This window comes from Artemia sp. Qi Xiang Cuo, chromosome 11 (assembly GCF_049724085.1).
Source record: "Artemia sp. Qi Xiang Cuo chromosome 11, ASM4972408v1, whole genome shotgun sequence".
Lineage (NCBI taxonomy): Eukaryota > Metazoa > Arthropoda > Branchiopoda > Anostraca > Artemiidae > Artemia > Artemia sp. Qi Xiang Cuo.
Window position 1 is genome coordinate 18,406,895 of NC_142804.1, and position 20,596 is coordinate 18,427,490.

General features: G+C 36.3%; 2 protein-coding genes across 2 annotated transcripts in view; both read right to left on the minus strand.

The window, feature by feature from the left end:
- The window catches only part of l(2)34Fd (nucleolar protein 10 lethal (2) 34Fd), an 81,052-nt gene extending 79,411 nt beyond the window's left edge, over window positions 1-1,641 (minus strand). Inside the window, exon 1 of the mRNA XM_089097096.1 lies at window positions 1,510-1,641. Within this exon, the coding sequence (XP_088953222.1) occupies window positions 1,510-1,575 (66 nt within the window). The 5' untranslated portion in view covers window positions 1,576-1,641. The remainder of the gene's footprint in view (window positions 1-1,509) is intronic.
- A 12,081-nt stretch (window positions 1,642-13,722) lies between these two features.
- On the minus strand, window positions 13,723-14,448 carry LOC148946721 (protein CFDP2-like). The gene has a single exon (XM_089096405.1). The coding sequence runs from the start codon at window positions 14,446-14,448 to the stop codon at window positions 13,723-13,725; it is 726 nt and encodes a 241-aa protein (XP_088952531.1).
- Window positions 14,449-20,596: the final 6,148 nt, after the last annotated feature.

Here is a 20,596-nt window from a genome sequence, read left to right on the forward strand (position 1 = left end):
TGGTTACTGTACAGGTGCAATCTGATGCTGAGAAGCCCCTATCTTTTGTTTGCTTTATGCAGATATTGCTGACTGGCTGCTCAGAGGTGCTGTCATCCCTGCAACAAGAAAAGGTAGACCACCAATCAAGTCTCCAGTTACTACCAGACCGCAGAAGAAAACTAGGAGTGACAGCATCACCAGTTCCAGCATTTGTTTTGACAACACAGCCCACTAGCCTGAGCTGGTTGACAAAAGACAAAGATGCAAGTCCTGTGCAAAACCTGCCCACACGTTTGTCAAGTGCCTGAAGTGTCATGTGCACCTTTGTTTAACCAAAGACAAGAATTGTTTCAAAGCATACCACTCAAGTGTTTAAGTAGACTGTTTCACTATTTAGCTGATGTGCCTTATAAGATCCATATTCTATGTGAAATGAATATTTGAAACAAAATGATTTTCCTCAGTTGCCCTTATGTCATGGACCCTAGGAAACTAGTAAAAAGTAAAACCAAATTTTTCTTATCACAGATTCATAATTCAGCCATCAAAGGGTTAAAATTCTACTCAAATAACAAGAATTACATTTTTCAGAACTAAAGGCAGAGAAAAAGAAACTGATAACTGAAAATTAAGGTAAAATCTTATTTTGTCAAAATTCCAAGATCCTCTAGAGGGAGAAGAACTGAAGGTAGGCCTAGGTTCTTCAAAATGACTTCCCAGGACACACTTTAACCTGTAGACCCATCCCTGAGAGTTTCATTTTCCTAACCTAACTCCTTTCCAAGATAGCCAAAAGTAGCTAAGGTAGAATTTTAGCAAATTATAGGGTCACGTAGAAATTTACCTAGTGTTTTTCAAGATCTTTCCTTATATTCCTCTTGTTTTCATATAATCTGATATTCAGGTACTTTTTTTAAGCCCCTCCTCTTCTCTACAAAACTTAGTTGTTTTGCTAAAATTTCTAGCTGTGTTCCAAACTTTCCTCTCTAAGATACTATCTATTACTTCATAAACTACGTTCTTAAAATTATTCTATCTATCTTCTGCACTGCATCAATTATAGTACCCCTATATACCCCATCATCTTGAATCAATCCTGCCAGTCTTTGGATTATGATAACAAAATCAATATTGTTGGCCATCTTACCATTATGTGAGTAGCCTAGCCTACTATGTTAACTTATGGGTCATTTTATGACCAAACTGTATTGGTTACAACTCAATAGCAATAACCTAGATACAAAACTGAAGTAGTCTATGACTGTTTTTTTTCTTAGGCCTATTTCAAATATTCCTAGACTAAGATACTGTCTATCCACATTTTTAACAACCTGGGCATTAAAATTCCTCTTTTTCTAAATTGTTTTGATATAGCTAAATAAAATCATTAAACAGCTTTAATTTGTCTTTTAGACTTTTACACTGTAATACGTTGCCTTTAAATTAGGATGAAAATTTCAGACACCTTGTAGATGTAGCCTATTAGGCCTAGGCTAGCTTATCATAACAAAGTTGTGAGTATCTTACTTCTGGTAAAGATTTGCCATGACTCAAATTGTAAATTTTTACATCATTCGAATTTATAACGAGCATATTCAACCAATTTTAATTTACTCGTTTTCATATAAAATATTTCTATAAGTTTGGTTTGGAAATCACGTGTTAAGTAATTATAAATAACTGCCATGAAATTATAGGTAGCGTTCGAAGCAAGTAGTGTCGCCAAGCTTACAGCTGTCTAAAAGCAATCAAATACATTTTGCTTATTTATTATGGAGCTTAATGCTTATCGTTCTATGAGACTATTTTGGCGTATCCTATTCCTGTATGTCAACTTTTACTGGTTAAACTTATTTTTGTATCATTTACTTGAAATATTTGTGGCTTAAAAACAACTGGTTCGAAGAAACTGCGTGTCTCGTAGCAGGGGTGTCGGTTGGGGGTGGCAAGTGGGGCTGCTATTCTACTGGTGTTTAGCTGGAATTTATTAACACTTATTCATTATATACGGTGAGAGTCACCTTAATAAGCTGCAGAGTGGTATCGTTTGTTTCGGCATATTAGTGTTGGACAAGTTGAAACTATTAGGACTGTGTTTGAATGCATCTTTTGACCAGTTTGATATTATCACTAATTGTTTTCTATTTTAATTGCAGATGGAGAAGCCGACATACTAGAAGTCGGTGAGAATCGGAGTAAGAGTCACACTCGTTAGAACCACAGTTATAAAAGGTATTGAAAATATCTTAGATTGTAAATAAACGTGACTATTTCAGATTTGTATGTGGGTGTGTTATAGTTTTAATTAGAAAGCTCATATCAGTCTTTTTTTCAGCCGAAAACCCAAATTTTGTTACGGTCCTTAAGCCTTTAACCTGGTTGCTCGGCGTTCGGTCCTCAAAACTGCTTTATCGAGCAGGTTTAACGCTTCAAAGTTTTTATTTAGGTATAGGCAGAAGATTCTGCGGATATCATGATCTTTCAACATATCAGTGTCGAATTCGGTATGTTGTATGGCGTTGGTCTTGGCTTCTGAGCTTTCAGCTTAGTTCTTACATTGGCTATAAGCAAAATATGATGTGAATTTACGTCCGCTCCTTGAAATCTCCTGCTCTCGATCAGGTCACTTCTCTAGTGTTTTAAATTTGATACCTGATTAATTTGGTTTTTTGCCTATCTATCGGGGGAAACCCGCGAATACCTTTGAACCAACTTATACTCGAACGGGAATTTACCTATGACAAAGTTGTTGCAAAGGGTCTATTTAATTAAGAGTGTAATGTCTCCATTTATTTCTCCGATGCCATCTGGGCCCAAAACTTCAGGGCAGTACTGACGATCTGTACCGACTTTAGCATTTCGATCGCAAAAACACAGATTATATCGTGCCTGGGAACGTCTTTGGTGACCGATTGTAGCAAGTTTTAGAAAGCATCTTTTTCCTCATCATCAGCTTCGGTGGTCGAAGCATAGCAGGCGATGATGGTCATTTTATATGATTAGATACGAAACTAATACGAATTAAACACTCGGTTTAATATAAGAGAATTTGGGTTTTCTGATATTCCGAATCTGATGGTATGATTTTCATGATCATTCGTTGAAGTTTGGGGGGTGCCCTCCCCTTTATTGACAACAACATATAATTGTTGAGGATCGTATCTTTTGATAGGCACAATTAACTAAATGGATTTTTTATATCTGGAATCAGCACTACAAGCAAAATCCTTTGACGTGTGTATGGTTTTTAAACTTATATTGCTCTGACTTTAGGTTACTAATTGGCCGAAATAATAGTCACGTCTTTAAAAATGTGTTTTTAACCGAAAATTTTTTTTCAATTATCAGTTTCTTAAAAACCACTAAGACAGGAAGCGTACTGCGGGACAGGACTTTGATTTCATGACCAACACTTAAATGTTTTTTTGAAACCAATATCTTTGGACTTCGACGAACTGTGTGAATAAGTTTTTCCTACAGCTCCATCTTCCTCATTGTAAGTCTTCAGAGCAATGACAGAGCTGGCTGCTGACCAAGTAAGCCCTGTATTTACTACTGAAGCTTCTTCATGTGATCCCCAGAAACTGGATCAATTCTGTGGTGGCTGAATCACAGGGACTGTCGCTGCACTTGCATCTATTGATCTAGATTCAGCAGCCAACAAGGCCAAATCCATGCCCCTTAATATTTGGTCTCAAATTGGAAAAGATTATCAGGGTAAGCATATATTGTCATGAAACACGGATAAAGGTATATAGTACTAGTAAAGGGTGTGATATAAGAAAGACATCTAAACCTTAGACACGCGGTATGGATCCAAGCATTTAAGGGTACTCAGAAACAACTGATTATCTACTCTCCCTAACCGTAGTTTGATTTTGAAAATATGCTGTGATAACGTATGGATGCTGCTAAGTAAGATGTACAGCTGTATGGTCACGGGATTGAATATTATTTTACACAGTTTTGAACATTTGTAAAACATGTTATAAGCTGAATTTTTTTTTCATAGGATGTTCACCATCAGCAGAAAAAAACAAACAAACTCGAAAACTTCAAAATAGCGTTTTAGATGTATGTATTTAATTTTTGATATCTATATTTAGTTAAATACATCTTTGTATATCTATTCATATCGAATATAGCCAAACCCTCATTTAAATAGCAATCATTTTATTTTTTATTTTTGTTATTTTTTAATTAGTTTATTAATTTTTTCTAATCTACTTTTTTGGTCATACAATACAATTGTAGGGTTGTTTTCTGCGTTAGATTTGCGATCTTTTGTCTATGATGGTGGAGCTTTGAATCTTAGTTTAATATCGTATGTGGTTTGTACAGTCTTCAACTGCGTGACACTCTGAGCTAGGATAGAGTCGACCCAGATCTACATACGTCCATAAAGAAATCTGTAGAAGTTAAATAAGAAGGGTGTCTATGGGTAACTGCTGGTTGGCTCCACGCTCTCCTGTGCACTTTCTGGCTAAAGGGCCAAAAAACGGATATGAACACCACCGGTAGGAAGTTCGAAGTCCAATACTACATTATTTTTCTGTTGACAGATGTATTGTACTTTGCAGAGGGACGTGGTCTGGAATTTCTTGTTCTGTATTCATTCATAAGATAATATCTTATTACAATGACAAGCAATTTTGATATAATTATTTATTTTAATTAAATTAAGTTTACTTCTAACTATTTCACAGGGAAATGGTGAATGACCTCCCAACTAAGGTCCTAGAATATAGGGAGAGAAATTATCCTCATTTTTGGAGGACACTAGCCGCCCTTCTTATGCCCAAACTTGCCCAAATTAGTCCAATCAAATGTTTGAGGTAGACATTTTGTTTAGGATGAATAAAAAGTTAATTTCGTATTATAGGGTACGATTGACTGATACTTCAACGAATAAATCCCCGAACGAGACTGTCATCTATAAGTCAAACCACCATAAAACCTCAACCATGTCTATATAATAACAAATGAACAGATAAAACGGTCTTGTTAATTAATTGCAGATGTCAGAAAAAACTATAAAGAAATAAAGACTTTGTTAATCACATAACTGTATAAACCAACGCAAAACGGCTCACATATAAGAGGACATTTTTTTCAAAGTATTTCAGTTGTCTATTTAAATATCAAATATAGACCTATACAATTAACCTATACAACAACTACTCACTTCAGAATGATAACAAAGTTTTTTTCGATTATTTAAGTCTTGAAAAGTTTACAATTTTTTATAAAAAGATAGTTCTTGTTCTTCGACGGATTAGAACAATACATCATCTTCTAAATTGCATTTAAACGAAAAAATAGTTTTTAATGTGTTTGATACAATATTTTACACTACAAATAGTTAAATCTTAACATATCATTCTCATTAATATTAATTTTATCTTCAACTGCTGTCTGGCTTGACTCTGTGAGAACTAACCAACTATATACGGTGAGATTAACTTTAATACGGTGCAGTGCGGTCTCGTTTGCTTAACAATGTTTGTGTTTGACATGTTGAAATTATCAGGACTGTGTTCGAATGCATATCATGACCAGTTTGATATTATCACTAATTGTTCTCTATTTCAATTGCAGATGGAGAAGCATACATACTAGAAGTCGGTTAGAACCGATGTACGAGTCACACTCGTTGGAGCTATAGTTATAAAAGGTATTGAAAATATATGAGATTAAAAATAACATTGACTAAGTGAGATTATTATTGGTGTTTGTTTTCATTTTAATTTATAATCTCATATCAGTATTTCTCTCTCAAGAGAACGTAAATTTTTTTTCTGTCCTTTGTCCTTTCACCTGCGTGCTCAGCGTTCGGTCCTCAAAACTGATTTATCTAGAAGTTGTATATCGTCAAAGATTGGCCTCAGTTATAGGAAGAATCTTCTGCGGATTTCATGATCATTCAGGAAATCAGTGTTGAGTGCTGTATGTGTTGTGGCATTGGTCTTGGCTTTAGAGCTTTCAGCTTAGTTCTTAAACTGACTATAAGCAAAATGTGATGGGGATTCTTAGCCGATTCTTGAAATATCCTGCTGGAAATCTGGCCAAATCTACAGTGTTTTAATATTGGTAAATTATTAGGTTGGTTGTTTTTCTATCTTTCAGGAGACACCCGCGAATACTGGTGAATCATGTTGTATTCGAACAGGCTTCTACTTATCACAAAGTTCTTACATCGATTCAATTTAATGAATAGCTCACCGTCTCCAGTCATGTCTCAGATACCTGCTGGATCCAAGCCGGAAGGGCTGTATTACCGACCTGTACCGATTTTAGCTTTTCGATTGCAAAAACACAAATTAGCTCTCGCCCGGCACCGTCGTTGGTGAATGAGTGTATCATACTTCTTAAAGTATTTTTTTCCTTATCATCAGTTTTGGTGGTATGGGTAGAATAGGCTATGATGGTCATCTTGTATCATTAGATACGAAATAAGCAGTTACTATATTTTTAATAACGGGTTTCCATTTCGCCAGTGCTTTGATTTGAAGTGTCGACAGAGTAAGTGTTATGCCAGCGTACTGAATGGAAGGTTGACTTTTATATGCCAGAGAAGATTCCGGACAGAATTTCTCTGATCCATGTGCAGTCTACCCTAGTTCATTTAGACCAAGTTCATCTGTGACTCAATGCCTCCTCTCGTGAATAAAGGGGTTTCGCTTGGATAACTGGTTCTTAAATTTCAAATTCCTAACACAAATCTTTAGGTGTTGTTGAGCAATCAAAAAATTGGTTACGGGGGCATGCGGGGGTGGGTATCTGGGGGGGGGGGTGATGTAACTAAGGCGGTGTGAGGCAGGTAAGGTTAAGGCAGTGGTGTCCTGAGGGTGACCCGGTAGGTGCCCGGATGTGGGGGGCAACCCCAGAGTCTAACTCACCACAATTAACAGCCTACGAACTGTCGTGTTATTTGAACGTCAGAGAATAACGGCTCCTTAATTTGTTGATTCAAAACATTAAAGGATTTTTTTATCTCTATATATATATCCAAATTTTAAGTAAAAAAAATAAACTTTATAAAACAAAAGAATAACGAAAGAAATAATCTACAAAAAATTTAAAACTCGATTAAATACTAAGTATTTTTGAAATTCAAAAAACGACAATCTCCCAAAAGGTACTCCTGTAAATTTTGTTAGAGTTGAAAAGAATATTGTCCATAGAATCTTATCAGCATCGAAATAGAAACTTTGTCAGAAATAATTATATTTCGGCAACTCCTGGCTCTATGCAAGTTCAAAATTCTTTCGTTAACTTTAGTGGTTTAGTCTTTTTTCTAATAGATTAAGTTCATAATTACTTTTTTAAGACATTATATATTGTAGTTCTTATAAAGATTGTAACATTATTTTTTACAAGTTTCGGTATGGTCTACTGGAGAGATAGTTTGTAGGTTATTTGTTACTCATATAGCCTTTTTTTATTTTAAAATTATGCTCTCATATATACTGGCCTGGCTATCGGTTCCGAATTTCAATTTACCGCTAAATCAATCAATGAGTCGTATTTTACTTTCCAAAATTTTCTAACTTTTCAGGCAGATTTGGTTTGACCTCTCTCAGGGTGCATGCAATTTTACTTATCTTTATGTGTAACATTTAACGATCTATAGCTCTTTATTTTGGAATCCAGGAGAAGCCTTTGCGTGCAAGTGCGCTACTCCTTATGATCAATTTTATTCTCTAAATAAAATATGCTTAACTAATAAAATCGAAATTAAACTCTTTTGTGTTGTTCCTTTATAAAATTTACTTCAAAGCTAAAAAGTATTGAAGACTGCTTTTAGGTCAATACATTACTACGCAACAGAGAGATAAGCCGATAAGATGACTCTGGATTCCTGATTAGCCTCTAAGCTCCGCCCGTGAACACCTATTACGTAATATTGTAACATCATTTATTTGCTTCGAAATTTTTTTTGCATTACAAAACATTTCTACATAAGTTATATATGTATATATATATATACACACACAGACACACATATATATATATATATATATATATATATATATATATATATATATATATATATATATATATATATATATATATATATATATATATATATATATATATATATATATATATATATATATATATATATATATATATATATATATATATATATATATATATATATGCATATATAAGATTTTAATATCAAAGATTCCAATATCCCTAATCAGTTTTTTTTTTTGCTTAGATAAGCATTTGATTTCACATTCTTCCAAAAATCAATAACAAAAAATGGTATTTTAAGATCATTTTTATAATAATTGTCAAAAATGTTAATAGTATAAAAACAAACTTCAATTAAATAGAGGAGTGTCACAATAACCCAGGTTTGAAATTACACAGGCTCAGGATGAAGTAAAAAACCTACTGGCTATTCAAAATCAGCAACATGTCAACATTTTCCCCTCAGACATTTCCCCAAGCATCTTTTTCCTCATCAGCTTCGTTGGTCGGAGCATAGCAGGCGATGTTGGTCATTTTGTATGATTAGATACGAAACGAGCAATTAATATACGTTTGCTAACGGATGTCCAGTTCGCCATTGCTTTGATTTCAAGTGGCGAAAGCGTAATTCCTACACCATCGCGGTGGACGGACGGGTGACCGTTAAATGCCATAGCATGCCCATCATCAAATTTCTCTAATCCATTTGCAGTCCACCTTATTTCAGTGAGAACGAGTATATCGATGAGGTATTGTCTCATCTCTTTAATAGCTTGTTCTGTCTTGGATATCTGGTTCATAGTTCTCACATTCCAAAAACACATCTTTAGGTGTTGTTTCACAGTCAACAATCGGTTGCGGGGGCATGGGGGGTCGTTCTCGGGGGGAGGGGATGAGGTTTCCAAAACTGGGGTAGGCGTTTCAGGTTCAGGTGTTTTTCTACAGAGGGTTATCCCGTAGGGGTTCAGGCTTGGAATTCAAACCCACAGCCCAACCCACCACATTTAACGGAGTAGGGACCGTCGTGTTCCCCCTACCTCAGTGAGGCTAGGTTCCTTACATGGTTGAGTTAAAACTGGGAAGATGTTCTTTTTCTCTATATATATATATATATATATATATATATATATCCAAATTTAAGGCAAAAAGATCATTTTCAAGAAAAACAAGCATAATATAAAAACTAACTTACAAAAAAAATAAAACTAGCTTAAATAATAAATATTTTCGACATCCAAAAAACGACACCTTCAAAGCGGGCAAACCTGTAAATTTTGATGAATCTGTAAATAATACTGTTTTTATACTCTTATCAGCAAAAGAACAGTGACTAAAATAGAACAAACTGTCGTAATTCCAAAAAATGCGCTTTCCGAGGAAGCACTTATTGTGCTCAAGTCAGTTTGTTAGTCTGGAGCCGACTTCAATCGTTGATTGATTTATATCTTAGAGCCCTTTCCCTAGGGGCTGTGGGGGTCTTGTCTCCTCAGAGGCATAGAAATTTGACCTTTAAATTCTGCTTATTAAAACCGCCATCTTAAATTTTAGAGTGTATGAATTTGTGAAAAAAACGGGTGTTGGAGAGAGAGGGGGGAGAAGAGTTACATTTAAATCTTTTGGGAACTTAAAAAAAAGCAGAAGGTCTCTTATCTCGAACTTCTGGGACCATTAGTTCATTAGATGCGTGACATAGAGAATAGACGACGGAGATGATTTTGAAATGTATGAATTTGTTGATGATGTGTCATATAAATCTTTATAATCCAAGATATATTAGTATCACTACAAGAAGGAAAAGAAATAACAGGATCATACAAACTATACTGCTGATGAAAATACCTTTGCTACAAAATCCAATTAAAAATCACCACCAACACCATAACAAGAAATGAAAACAACCTAATGATAAGGCCTGAAAGGCCGTGGGGTACAAATCCGTCAGGCCAGTACCAACTAAATACTTGCTGATTACAAGGTTTGCCCATATTACCAAGTTGTGAATATGCACCTTTATTTGTCTTTTAAGAGGTTCATTGCGTATTGAAGTGGTATAACCCATTAAGGTTAGTGAGAATACGGTAATATATAGCTTGATTATAAGTTCAAGTACAAAATATAATAACCTGCCAATCTCCGAACGATGCAGGATCTAACACAGTACCTAAACAACAGGTTAAACAGAACCACACGGAAACACGGTGTAACAAGCCTATGGGCTGGTAGCAAGAAACCTGTAAAGGTTCCAAGAAATCCACTGGTACCAAAACAGACTTATCATAGCAGAAATCGACCCCCCCGAATGTGTCGGCTCTCCAAACGGCTCCCGCCAAGACCGGGGCATCTACCCAGCCCGTAGTCCAGAGAGCATCAAAACAGTAATTTCAATAATAGCGTATCAGCCACTACCACACTGCCCTTTTCAGGGATATCAAAGCAAATGCTCGACGCTAAAAACTGACTTGACTTTAAGTTTCAACTTTTTTTATTAGAAACGTGTCTGTCTAGTTTTCATCTTCTACGCGACCTCATAAGCGAAGGAGTCATAAAAAAAGTTCGAAACTGTTTCATGTATTACGCAATCGTTCTAGACGTTGAAGGGTGTAGGGACATCTTCAGGACTAATTGTGACGGCTGGCTTGTGACCACACTAAATGTGGTCACAAGTCATGCTAAAGTGTCAAGCTAAAGTTAATTTTTAGCCCTTAAAAGGGCTGTTGGTTAATTTGAAAAATGAAATCATGCAAAAATTACTACTGGAAAATACTTAACTATCAATTCAAAATCCCTCCTCCAATGAAAATATCATAAGATTTCGATATCAAAGATTTCGACATGCTTGATCAGTTGTTTTTTGCTTAGATCAACTCTTGATTTTGCCTTTTGCCAAAGTTCAATAACAAAAAAAATGGTAATTAAAGAGTACTTTGCTCATATTTGTAAAAAATTCTAATAATATAAAAACAAACTTTATTTAAATAGAGGAGTATCACAATAAACGAGGTTTGAAATCGCTCAGGCTCAGGATGAAGAAAAAACTCCTTGTCTATTTGAAATAAGTAGCGTTTCTACATTTTCCCCTTAAAAATTATTCTGTATTTCGGGGATTAACTTTAAGAAAAAGGTTTCATCTGAAAGTAAAAAGCAACTCTAAAACTTAAAAACAAAACAAAAACTATTCCGTGCATGAGGGGAATACCCCCTCCTCAATACCTCGATCTTCACTATAATTTTTTTAGTATTTAAAAAATGCTTTATATTTAATAAAGCGACCCTAGTTTTTCAGGAGTTGTCCTTATAGAATTGGGACAAAAAGTCGTACACAAATTATCCCCTCATATACAGGATAATTTATGTTCTTTTTAAGTCATAATTTTGCTCCCTACTTTCAGCTGAAAAAATTGTTTGTATATTTCGTTTTTGATTACTTTTTCAAATAATACCGCAATCTCTACCTCTTCCCTCCATCGAAAATCCCCCCTCATGAAAATTACTCCTTGGAAAAATCCTTCGTGTAGGATTTCGTTTAGGAATTTGAGAAAATTTTTTCCGTGGACCCTCCCCCCCCCACATGAACGTCCCCCGTCCTTAAAAATGTTAGTTTGCTTCCCAATTACTGAAACTGCAAATAAACAATAGGAAAACCTCATATCTTCGAGTCCTGTTTCGAGGAGCGGGAGTAACCTTTTCATCAACCGATTAAAAGACAGTTGAAAATTCATTTTGTAGTAGTAAACACGCCATATTTAATTTTAGAGGTGTTTAATGTGGGAAAAAAACGGATGTTGAAGAAGGGGAGAGGAGAAGAGTTACCTGTAAAAATTTTTGGGAATTAAAAAAAGGCAGAAGGACTTTCCTCCCGATCTTCTACGACCATTAGTTCAATAAAAATCACCCTGGCAAAAAAAAAAAAAAAAAAACATTCGGTTTAATATAACAGAACTTGGTTTTTCTTATATTCCGAATCTGAAAGTATGATTTTCATTTTCATTCGTTGACGTTTTGGGGGTGCCTCCCCCCCTTTCTTGAAAATAAAATATAATTCTTTAGGATCTTTTCTTTTAATAGGCGTAATAAATTAAATGGATTTTATATAACTGGAATCACCCCAACGATCAAATTCCGTTGGCGTGTGCGTTATTTTCATAATTAATTTGCTTAAAGTTTCGGTTACTAATTGGCCGAGTCACGTCTTTCTTACAGTTTTTTTACACGAAAATTTTTTTTCAAAGAATAGCTTAGGTAAAAACATTAAGAAGGGAGGCAGTTTGTGGTCCAGGAAAATAATTTCATGACAAACACGTATAGGTGTTTCTGAAACCCATATCATTAGACTTCAACAAATTGAGTGAATCAGTTTTTCTTACAACTAATGACTCACCATTGAAAATATTCAGAACCATGACAGAGCTTGCTGTTGACCAAGCGTGCCTTGCATTGTCCACTGAAGATTCTTCATGTGATCCCCAGAAACTGGATCAATTTTGAGGTGGCTGAATCACAGCAACTGTCGCTGTACATGCATCTATTTATATAGATTGAGCAGCCAACAAGGCCAAATCCATGTCCCTTGGTTTTTGCTTTCAAATTGGAGAAGATTGTCAGGGTAAGTATACATTTTCATGAAACCTGGATCAAGGTATTTAGTAATCGTGATGGGTGTGATATAAGCAAGACATAGAAACCTAAAACGTACGTTATGGATCCAAGCAATTAGGGGTACTTAACGAAATTTAAGGATCAAGTCTCCCTAACCGTAGATTGATTTTGAAAGAAGGCTGTGCCTACTTATGGATGCTGATAGATATAATGTACAGCTGGATGGTCACTGGAGTGACTACCTTATCTTTTACTCTCTCAACCATTTGCAAAACATTTTCAACACTGAATTTTTTTTCTATGGACGTTCACCAGTAGATAGCAGAAAAAACCGAAAACATTCGAAAATTTTCAAATATCGTTTTAGATATTAATATTTACGTTTCTATATCTATATTTTGTTCGATATATCGTTATATCTATATTCATATCGAATATCGCCCAACCCTAGTTTAAATCGCAGTCATTTTTTTATTTTTGTTATTTGTCAATTAGTTTATAAAGTCTTTATACTAGAATTTGTTTTGCATACAACACACTTCTGTTGTGGATTGGTGCTCTGAATTTAGGATTCTTTGTCCAAGAAGGCGAAGGTTCGAATCCTAGTTCAACCAATTATTTGGTTTGGACGAGGGTCAGTGGTGTGACACCATATTTTGTTTCGAAGCTTCAAATATTGAAAAAGTTACCTTTGTTTATAAAAAGATGGTGCTGTTGCATCTACTACTGGGACCATTACATAATTCTAAATTGCATTAAAACGAAAAAATATGATGCAATGTGTTCGCTGCAATATTTTTCACCACGACTAATGAAATTTAAGATATTATACTTATTAATAATATATGTGTTATTCTACTAGTGTCTGGCTGGAAATTATGAACCCACTTACTAATTATAAACGGTGAGGGGAACCTCAATAAGCTGGAGTACAGTATCGTTTGTTTCACAATATTAGTATTTAACACGTTGAAACCATTAGGAATGTGTTTGAATGCATATCATGACCAGTTTGATACTATAAGTCATTGATTTATATTTTGATTTCAGATGGAGAAGCCAACACACGAAAAATCGGAAAGAACCGGATTACTAGTCACACTAGTTAGAGCTATAGTTCCAAAATATCTTGAAAATATCTTAGCTGATAAATTATCAGTACTAATTCAGGCTCTTATTGGTGTTTGTTATCATTTTGCTTTCTAAGCTCATATCAGTATTTTTTTTCAGCCGAGGAACCAAATTTTGTTTCGGTCCTTCGGTCCTTAACCTGCTTGTTCGGTGTTCGGTCCTTAAACCTGCTTCATCGAGCAGGTTTAACGCTTCAAATTTGTTATATAGTGATATGCAGAAGCTTCTGTGGATATCACGATCATTCAGTTTATTAGTGTTGAACTGTTTGTGTGTTGTGTGGTTGGTTTTTGGTTTCTGAGCTTTCAGTTTAGTTCTTACGTTGGCTATAAGCAAAATGTGATGTGAATTCATGTCCGCTCCTTGAAATCCCCTCCCGTCAAGCAGGCTAATTCTCCAGCGTCTTGACATGAGTAAATGATCAATTCGGTTTTTTGTCCAGCTGTCGGGGGACACCCAGAAGTACTTGTGAATCGTTTTATGTTCGAACATACTGCCACCTATCACTAACTCATTACTTAGGGCATAGTCAATTAGGAGTGCACCGTTTCCATTCATGTCTCCGATGCCATCTGGGCCCAGAACTTCAGGGCAGTACTGACGATCTGCACCGACTTTAGCATTTCGATCGCCCAAAACACAGATTATATCGCGCCCGGGAACGTCTTTGGTGACCAATTGTAGCATGTTGTAGAAAGCATCTTTTTCATGATCATCAGCCTCGTTGGTCGGAGCATAGAAAGCGATGATACTCATTTTATATCATCAGATACGAAACAAGCTCTCAATATAATTTAGCTCAAACGAGCTAACTGGTTTCCCGTTAACTACTGTTTTGAGTGCAGGTGGTGACATCATAATTCCTACACAAGCATGGTGGAGGGAAGGGTGTCGGCTCAATGCCATAGCATACCATCATCAAATTTCTCTAATCCATTTCCAGTCCACCTTATTTCAGTGAGAACGAATATATCGATGAGGTATTGTCTCATCTCTTTCATAACTTGTTCTGTCTTGGATATCTGGTTCATCGTTCTCACATTCAAAAACCCATCTTTAGGTGTTGTTTCGCAGTCAAAAATCGGTTCTAGGGGCATGTGGGGGTCGTTATCTGGGGGGGGGGTGAGGTAGTCGGGGCTGGTTTAGGCGTTTCAGTTGCAGGTGTTTTTCCCTGAGGGTTGCCCCTTAGGGTCTCGGGCGTGGATTGCAAACCAATAGCCCAACCCTTCTAATATCCCGTACTTGGAACCGTCGTGTTATCCTAAAGTCACTGAATACAGGCTGCTTAATTTTCTGAGTTGAAACATTGGAGGAGTTTTTTTTCTATATATATATATCAAAATTTAATTAACACAGATAACCTTTATGAAGCAAAATAATAACGTAAGCAATCACTTACAACCTAAATAAAACTATCTTAAGGAATAAATATTTTTGACATCAAAAAAACGAAAACCTTCCAGACTATAATCCTGTAAATTTTGTTGAAGTTGAAAAGAATATTATTTTTATAAGCTCATCAGCATCGAAACAGAGAATTCCTCAGCTATCCCTGTAATTAGGCAGCTCCTGGCTAGTGGCACGTTCGAAATACTTTTGCTAAAGTCATTGGTGTAGTCTTTTTTCGAATACGTTAGTTGCATGATTCTGTTTCTACGATTTTAACTATTTTCGGTCATATAAATACTGGAAGCTTCTTTGTTATAATTCTTGGTCTAATACATAGTGAGTTTTGCTTTGGGGTGTGTCTCATTGATTCTGTCTGTTTTTTAAACTTGCGTTCTTCTATAGACTGGACTGTCTTCCGTTTCCGTTTTTCAAGTTCCATCTCAATTAATATAAGTAGAAAGGCCTTATTGACAACAAGGGGGACTCCTTATATGAGCATAGAGTCCCTAGGGAGAACATCTGCGATGTCAGTCCCGATCCCAGACCAAATATGGGCATGAAATCCCCAGGGAGAACACGTTTCCGATAAATTGGAGTTGGTCCAGGAGAATTGTTTCCGGGCGAAGTTTATTAATGTCTTTTGAGTTCGTCCAGGAGAATTGTTTCCGGGAAGTTTATTAATATCTGACAGACGATGTCAAGGTTGATCAAATTGTTTCCGGGTAAAGGTTATTAATGTCTGACAGGTGATGTTAAGGTTGATTGATTTTTCACGAAAGGGGAATTGTTTTTGGGCGAATGTTTTGATCTTAAATATGAATATATTAACGCGGGAAAGGGTTTCCAAGTAATTTGAAATGTGACAGCGCAGGGATGTCAAAAATAAAAGGTAAACGCTGAAATTACGTTTAGGGGTTATTTGGGCGAAACCGTTTTAGACGTTTTAGGGAATTATTTCGGCGAAACAGTTAGAGACATTTTAAAAGATGATTTTAGAAGAGGATTTAGAAGAGGATTTGAGGGTGAAACTCTGTGGTCTAGATTCAGCAGCCATCAAGGCCAAATCCATGCCCCTTGATTTTTGCTCTCAACTTGGAGAAGATTGTCAGGGGAAGTATACATTTTCATGAAACCTGGATCAAGGTATTTAGTAATCGTGATGGGTGTGATACGACCAAGACATATAAACCTAAAACGCACTTTATCTAGCCAAGCATTTAAGGAGTGCTCAGCAAAATTTAAGGATCCACACTCCCTAACCGTAGTTTGATTTTGAGAACAGACTATGCCTACTTATGGATGCAGCTAAATATGCTGTAAAGCAGCATGGTCACCGGATTGAATACATTATTTTTCTTCTTCTCGACCATTTGCGAAACATTTTTCTATGTTGAATTTTTTTCGCTGGACGTTCACCAGTAGATAGCAGAAAAAACCGAAAACATTCGAAAATTTCCAAATATCGTTTTAGATATTTATATTTACGTTTCTATATCGATATTTGGTTCGATACATCGTTATATCTATATTCATATAAAATATAGCCCAACCCTAGTTTAAATCGCAGTCATTTTTTTATTTTTGTTATTTGTCAATTAGTTTATAAAGTCTTTATACTAGAATTTGTTTTGCATACAACACACTTCTGTTGTGGATTGGTGCTCTGAATTTAGGATTCTTTGTCCAAGAAGGCGAAGGTTCGAATCCTAGTTCAACCAATTATTTGGTTTGGACGAGGGTCAGTGGTATGACACCATATTTTGTTTCGATACTTCAAATCTTGAAAAAGTTACCTTTGTTTAGAAAAAAATGGTGCTGTTGCATCTACTACTGGGACCATTACATAATTCTAAATTGCATTAAAACAAAATAATATGATACAATGTATTTGCTACAATATTTTTCACCACGACTAATGAAACTTCAGATATTACTCTTACTAATAATATACGTGTTATTCTACTGGTGATTAGCTGGAAATTATTAACCCACTTATTAATTATATACGGTGAGATTAACCTTAATAAGCTGCAGAGCGGTATCGTTTGTTTAGCAATATTAGTGTTTGACACGTTGAAATTATCGGGAATATGTTCGAATGCATATCTTGACCAGTTTGATACTATCACTAATTGATCTATATTTTGATTGCAGATGGAGAATCCAACACACGAGAATTCGGTGAGAACCGGAGCACAAGTCACACTAGTCAGAGCTACAGTTCCAAAAGATCTTGAAAATATATAAGCTTGTAAATACCCTGTACTAATTGAGACTCTTATTGGGTTTTGTTATAATTTTGCTTTATAAGCTCAGATCAGTATTTTTTTTCTCCCGAGAACGCAAATTTCGTTAATGTCCTTTAGCCTTTAAACTGGTTGCTCGGTGCTTAAACCTGCTTCATCGAGCAGGTTTAACGCTTCAAATTTGTTCTGTAGTGATATGCAGAATCTTCTTTGGATATCACGATCATTCAGTTTATTGGTGTTGAACTGTTTGTGTGTTGTGGCGTTGGTTTTTGGTTTCTGAGCTTTCAGTTTAATTCTTACTTTGGCTATAAGCAAGATATGATCTGAATTCACGTCCGCTCCTTGAAATCCCCTCACGTCGAGCAGGCTACTTCTCCAGCGTCTTAATATGAGGAAATGATCGATTTGGTTTTTTGTCCGGCCGTCGGGGGACACCCAGAAGTACTTGTGAATCGTTTTATGTTCGAACATACTGCCACCTATCACTAACTCATTACTTAGGGCATAGTCAATTAGGAGTGCACTGTTTCCATTCATGTCTCCGATGCCATGCGGGCCCACAACTTAAGGGCAGTACTGACAATCTGCACCGACTTTAGCAATTAGATCGCCAAAAACACAGATTATATCGTGCCTGGGAACGTCTTTGGTGACCGATTGTAGCATGCTGCAGAGAGTATCTTTTTCCTCATCATCAGCTTCGTTGGTCAGAGCATAGCAGGCGATGATGGTCATTTTGTATCATTAGATACGAAACGAGCTATCAATATACGTTCGCTAACTGGTGTCCAGTTCGCCATTGCTTTGAGTGCAAGTGGCGACATCATAATTCCTACATCAGCGTGGTGGACGGAAGGGTGACCACTAAATGCCATAGCAAACCATCATCAAACTTCTCCAATCCCTTTGCAGTCCACCTTATTTCAGTGAGAACGAGTCTATCGATGAGGTATTGTCTCATTTCTTGAATAACTTGTTCTGTACTAGATATCTGGTTCATCGTTCTCAAATTCCAAAAACACATCTTTATGTGTTATTTCATAGTCAAAAATTAGTTCCAGGGGCATGTGAGGGTCGTTATCTGGGGAGGAAGGGGTGATGCATCCGAGGCTGTTGTAGGCGTTTTAGTTGTAGGTGCTTTTCCCTGAGGGGTGTCCCTCAGGGTCCCGGGGGTGGGTTGCAAACCAATATCCCAACCCTCCTCATTTAACGGACTAGGGACTGTAATGTTCCTCCGAAGTCAGTGAGGCTACGGTCCTTACTAGGTTGAGTCAAAACAGGAAAAATGTTCTTTATCTCTATATATATATCCAAATTTAAGGCAAAAAAATCATATTTATGAAAAACAAGCATAATATAAAAACTAACTTACAAAAAATTTAAAACTGGCTTAAGGAATAAATAATTTTGACATCCAAAAAACGAAAATTTTCCAAACTGTAATCTTGTAAATTTTGTTGAAGTTGAAAAGATTATTGTTTTTATAAGCTTATCAGCATCAAAACAGAGAATTCCTTAGATATCCCTGTAGTATGGCAAATCAAGGCTAGAGCCGCTTTCGATCTACTTTTGATAACGTATTTGGTGCAGTCTTTTTTAGAATACATGAGTTGCAATATTCCGGTTCTAAGATTTTATATCTTTTCGGTCTGAGATATACCTGAAGATTAGGTTTTACTAGATTTTTTCTACTGCACTTATTGATTGGCTGTGTGGTGTATCTCATAGAGAAGGTCGGTTTTTTCTAAAGGCGCTATCATAGTTACTGGCCTGGCTTAAGGTTCCGATATTAAATTCAAATCGGAATTAATACAGGTAGAAAGGCCTTATTGACTACAAGGGGGAGTCCATATATGAGCATAGAGTCCCTAGGGAGAACACCTGTGCTGTCAGTCCCGATCCCACACCAAATATGGGCATGAAATCCCCAGGGAGAGCACGTTTCCGATAAATTGGAGTTGGTCCAGGAGAATTGTCTCCGGGAGAAGTTTATTAATGTCTTTGGAGTTTGTCCAGGAGAATTTTTTCCGGGCGAAGTTTATTAATGTCTGACAGACGATGTCAAGGTTGATCAAATTGTTTCCGGGCGAAGTTTATTAATGTCTGACAGGTGATGTCAAGGTTGATTGATTTGTCACGAAAGGGGAATTGTTTTCGGGCGAATGTTTTGATCTTAGAGATGAAGAGATTAACGCGGGAAAGGGTTTCCTTGTAATTTGAAATGTGACAGCGCAGGGATGCCAAAAACAAAAGGAACACGCAGAAATTACGTTTAGGGGTTATTTGGGCGAAACCGTTTTAGACATTTTAGGGAATTATTTCAGCGAAACAGTTAGAGACATTTTAAAAGATGATTTTAGAAGAGGTTTTAGAAGAGGATTTGAGGGTGAAACTCTGTGGTCGTTATAATACACAAGTTCCATTTAAACAGTGTCGTGAGGTCCCCTACCCCAACCCCAAAGGGCTCCGATCCCCCTACCCCAACCCCGGTCCCCAAAGGTCCCCCGGGCTCCCAAAGGGCCCCCTCCCGACCCCCAAAAGCACCCTGTGCTCCCAAAGGGCCCCCAGCGCCCCAAAGGCCCCTGAGCCTCCATTTTTTAATATTTTTTAATTTGCGCATTTTGGGACACAAAAGGGCCCCATTCCCCAGCCTTTGACTCCCCCTCACAACATTAGTGTTTTGTCGTGGTTTACCATTTCACAGTTACATTCTCTTGATTTTTCAAAGTTCATTTTGGATTTCTTTCGTTGAAATGCAAGAGTTGGAATATTTTAGTAGTGTTTTGTCGTGGTTTACCGTGTCACAGTCAAATTCTCTTGATTTTCAAAGTTCATTGTGGATTCCTTTCGTTGAAATGCAAAAGTTGGATTATTTCAGTAGTGTTTTGTCAAGGTTTACCTTGTCGCAGTTACATTCTCTTGATTTTAACGTTCATTGCGGATTTCCTTCATTGAATTGCAAGAGTTGGAATATTTCAGTAGTATTTTGTTATAGTTTACCTTGTCGTAGTTACATTTTCTTGATTTTTCAAATTTCTTTTTGAATTTCATTCGTTAAAATGCAAGAGTTGGAATATTTCGGAAGTGTTTTGTTGTGGTTTATAGTGTCACAGTTACATTCTCTTGATTTTTCAAAGTTCATTTTGAATTTCTTTCCTTGAAATGCAAAATTTGGAATATTTCAGTAGTGTTTTGTTGCGGTTTATAGTGTCACAGTTACATTCTCTTGATTTTTCAAAATTCATTTTGATTTTTTTCATTGAAAT